Consider the following 4,256-nt stretch of genomic DNA (forward strand, 5'->3'; position numbering starts at 1 on the left):
CCCTAATTAGAATTTTTAGAATTGCATCCTTATTTGTGTGGCTGATTTTCATGTGATAATTTATAATTGTCTTATTATTATTGACAATGAGCATACAACGGATTCATATGGTGAGTCCCATCACCATGAGTCATGTTCCAAAGCTTCCATGGGCCTAAATTAAGAAATTTCCAATGGTGGGTGTGACCTCTTTAGCTTTTCGATCTTCCAATTTTTAGGCTCGCTTTCTGAATTGAAATGGCATAGCTAATTGATGGGCCTCGAGGCTTTAGAAAAAGCTCGACTCATGTGGGACCAGGCCATCTCAGCCCCGCTTTTGGTTTCTTTCATTATCCTTCTCTAGAGCATAGATCTTCGCCGTTGGTTCTCGTTTTAAATCAACAGGCCCCTGGTTCCTACCTTTGGTATATTTCTTGAGAAGTGTAATAGATAAAGACCATTCATCAGGTGGTCCACAGCTTGCACACACATTAAGCCGGCCCACTTATCATTGGCCACACGTGTACCAGTAAATGGGAGAGAAGGAAAAGCTGTCCAGTATCTTGAGTTTCAAAATACACGTGCGGACCATCATTAGATGGGCCATGGCATGTCCAGTATCTTGAGTTTCAGAATACACGTGTGGACCATCATTAGATGGGCCATGGCATGTTTGTTGTGACCTCCACCTGATATCATCCACACACATGGCATGTGTGCTGTAAAGATTTCTCCTTTTCCTTTGTTTTCAAGCCAGGCAAAAAAAAAGCGAGGCATGCTTGTGTAGTCCTTTTCTGTTTCAGAGAAATGCTACTGCAAAGCGCATGATATGTGGCCCACCTAAGCCAGGCTGACGTGGATTACTTTTTGGTCGATACAGAATGTGCAATCAGCCTTCTACTGATAGGCCCACCTGACCAAGTTTGATGGTGGGGTGGTTTGCTCTCTTTGAATAGACGGGCCATCTGCCATCTATGCAAGGAACCCACATGGGTATTTTGGTCCATTCCAAATGTGCTGATTGGCCCACCTAAGAAGCCCATCTAAGTAGAGATGTCTGAACTGGGGCATTTCCACGGGAACAAAAAGAGCCGTGGCTTGGGTAGAACCTAGAAAGGTTTCAACAATAGGCATTCCCTTCTCACTATTTTCTGATACGTGGCCCACTTGAGTTTTGAGTACTTGTATTTGCATTTTTCCTTACTCAGGTCTATGTGACCTTATGAGTAGGTTGAATGGGCTAATCAATGTCATAGTGGCCTTACAAAATTTTTGATGGTGGGTGTCATTGTTGGGCTCATGTCTTTCTAAGTGGGCATATTAATATGGAAATTGATAATTTATAATTGTCTTGTTATTGTTGACTTTGGACCGTTTAATTTTTTCATAAATCTGAAATAGAAATATTGATTTTTGTTATGAGTTGTGTTCATTTACCAACTTTTATATAATTTCATGATAAACTATATCAAAACTTTTTTTGTTATGAGTTATAGAAATGCACGAGAATTTAATGACGCAAGTTGGCACAACCTCTATCCGTCGTTGGATTCCAGAAGTAGAAGAGGGGTTGAAACCAATAGTTGAAAAGACAACTTTCTCTTCAGTTGATGCGGCGTTTAACTTCTACAACCATTATGCAAAGAAGGCAGGCTTCAGTGTTCGTAGAGGATCAAATAAATACAATAAGAGTCAAGAAGAGATTTGGAAGATGTTTGTATGTTCGAAGGAAGGGACGACAGATAACAAGGTACAAATGAAGTATGGTGTAGTAAAGAGGCGACGGAGTATTACTCGAGAAAGTTGTAAAGCTCGCATGACAATTAAAAAAGAGGGCGGTGGACCAAACTATATAGTGAAAAAGTTTGTTGAGGAGCACAGTCATGAGTTAGCAACTCCTCGAAAGAAACATCTTCTTCGATCACATCGTGAGGTTTGTAATGCGCAGAAGAATTTGGAAAATACATTCACTCAAACAGGCATAGGCATTTCGCAAACTATGAATGTTTTAGCAATTGAATCAGGTGGTTATGAAAATATTGGATGCATTGAACAAGACGTGAGAAATTATGAAAGAGATAAAAGAAAAGAAACCAAGGACCATGATGCTCAACTATTGTATGAACATTTTTCTGAAATGAAGGAATTGGATCCATCGTTCACATATAATGTGAAGGTTGACGTGGAGGGCAGATTAACACATTGTTTTTGGGCTGACCCGATTTCACGTAAGGCTTATCATCACTTTGGTGATGTTATAGTATTTGACACCACATACAATACAAACCACTATGAGTTAATATTTGCACCCTTTACAGGGGTTAATCACCATGGGCAATCAATTATACTGGGTTGTGGTTTTATCCATAATGAGACCACTGAATCTTTTATCTGGTTGTTTGAGAAATGGTGTGAAGCAATGCTAGGGGACCCACCGAAAGCGATCATAACAGATCAAGATCCAGCGATGACAAAAGCCATTGCTATTGTATTTCCGAATGCTTTCCATCGTTATTGTATTTGGCATATTTTGCAAAAGGTCCCTGAAAAGTTAGGTCATATAGCTTTCAAAGATGAATTTAAAGTACCTTTTTATGATAGCATATGGAATTCTGAGAAGCCCGAAGATTTCGAAGTAAAATGGAGCAAAGTTATTGAAGAAAATGAGTTGGATCATAATGATTGGCTTGCTTCTTTATTCAACATTCGTCACAAATGGGTACCAGCATATCTAAGACATGTTTTTTTTGCGGGTATGTCTAGTAGCCAACGAAGTGAAAGCACGAATGCGTTTTTTCGTAAATATGTGTCGAAGAATAACTCGTTAATGGATTTCATAATTCGTTTTGATCGTGGAGTAGCACGACAGAGACACAATGAGTTAGTTGCCGATCATGAAACGATTAGTAGCAAGCCAAAGTTGAAAACTTTATTCGCCATGGAGAGAGAGCTTGGAGAGACTTATACTCGGTCTATTTTTTATAAATTTCAAGAAGAGTTGTATGAAAGCACTATTTATATTGCAATTCTTTTACAAAAGATAGAAGGCCTTTGCATTTACAATGTTGGAGTATGTGAAGGAACATCTCCCGAACGGCTAGTTGAATTCAAGATGGAATCTAAACAAGCAAAATGTAGTTGCTTGAAATTTGAATTTGAGGGCATACCATGTAGGCACATATTATGTATACTACGACAATCTCGGATACCCAATTTGCCAGACCACTATATTTTGAAAAGATGGACAAGGGATGCTAAACTGGATTTTGTTTACGAAGCGAGTAGTGTGGAGTTAAATACAGAGAAACATGAATCGTATGCTCTTCGATATAGCAATTTGTTAGACATTTCTAGAAATCTTGCCAAAGAAAGCGCTAATTTTAAAGAGACATATCATATGTGTAAAGAAGGGCTACAAGATATTCTCAAACGAGTTCAAGATCAGAAGTTGGTTGCTGGTGAGACATTGGTGCCTAAAAATAAGAAATAAATAAAGAAAATTACTAAAGTAATCATTAAAGACCCGGTGCGTGCTAAAACTAAAGGAAGTGGAAAAAGATTAATTTCTGAAAGGGAAAAGGTTGCTCGTAAGAAAGATAAAAGAAGATGCAATGGATGTGGGAAGTGGGGTCCTGGCCATGATAAACGTAATTGTCCAATATGGAAAAAACTGTAAGTGCTTAATTTGTTTTATTCATTTATATTTGATTGATTCTTTAATTTTGTTTGTTAAATTATTATATCCTTATTTTATTCATTCTTTAAAATGATTTACTTGCAGAATAAGATCTCCTGCATGCCAAGAACCATCAATGAATGAAGTTAATATGTGTGAAGAACCATCAGATGACGAGGTTGATATGCATGAAGAACCATCGGATGATGAGGTTGATTTGCATGAAGAACCATCGGATGACGAGGTTGATATGCATGATGAAACATTAGATGATGAGGTGGAGACGTTAGGTCATGACACACCACTATCTTAATAATGTAATCAATAGCAAATTTTTAATTTACCCATTTACTTGGTAATTATGTAACTATGACTACAAAAAACCATGCATATGAAACACAAGAGTAGTTGATGATTATTTGAATGAAAGAATAATAATTATTCATGATGTTGAAAGGCTTTGTCCCAAGCTTTTTAGTCTGTTAGCCCCTATAAATAGTACTTGCCGCAGTTGAAATCTTATTGCAGGAAGATCTATATATAAGCTTGCATTAAAGCTCTCCGTGGATTACATATTTGCGTGATCCTTTCATCAATGCTT

The 4,256-nt window shown here is 37.7% G+C and overlaps 1 protein-coding gene across 1 annotated transcript; it reads left to right on the top strand.

The window, feature by feature from the left end:
• The first annotated feature begins 1,492 nt into the window (after positions 1-1,492).
• LOC131220057 (protein FAR1-RELATED SEQUENCE 5-like) lies at positions 1,493-3,968 on the top strand. Its single transcript, XM_058215032.1, has 3 exons — positions 1,493-3,437; positions 3,525-3,651; positions 3,761-3,968. Exons 1-3 carry the CDS (start codon positions 1,493-1,495, stop codon positions 3,966-3,968), a joined length of 2,280 nt encoding a protein of 759 aa, XP_058071015.1.
• The last annotated feature ends 288 nt before the right edge of the window (positions 3,969-4,256 follow it).

This window comes from Magnolia sinica, chromosome 12, assembly GCF_029962835.1.
Source record: "Magnolia sinica isolate HGM2019 chromosome 12, MsV1, whole genome shotgun sequence".
NCBI lineage: Eukaryota > Viridiplantae > Streptophyta > Magnoliopsida > Magnoliales > Magnoliaceae > Magnolia > Magnolia sinica.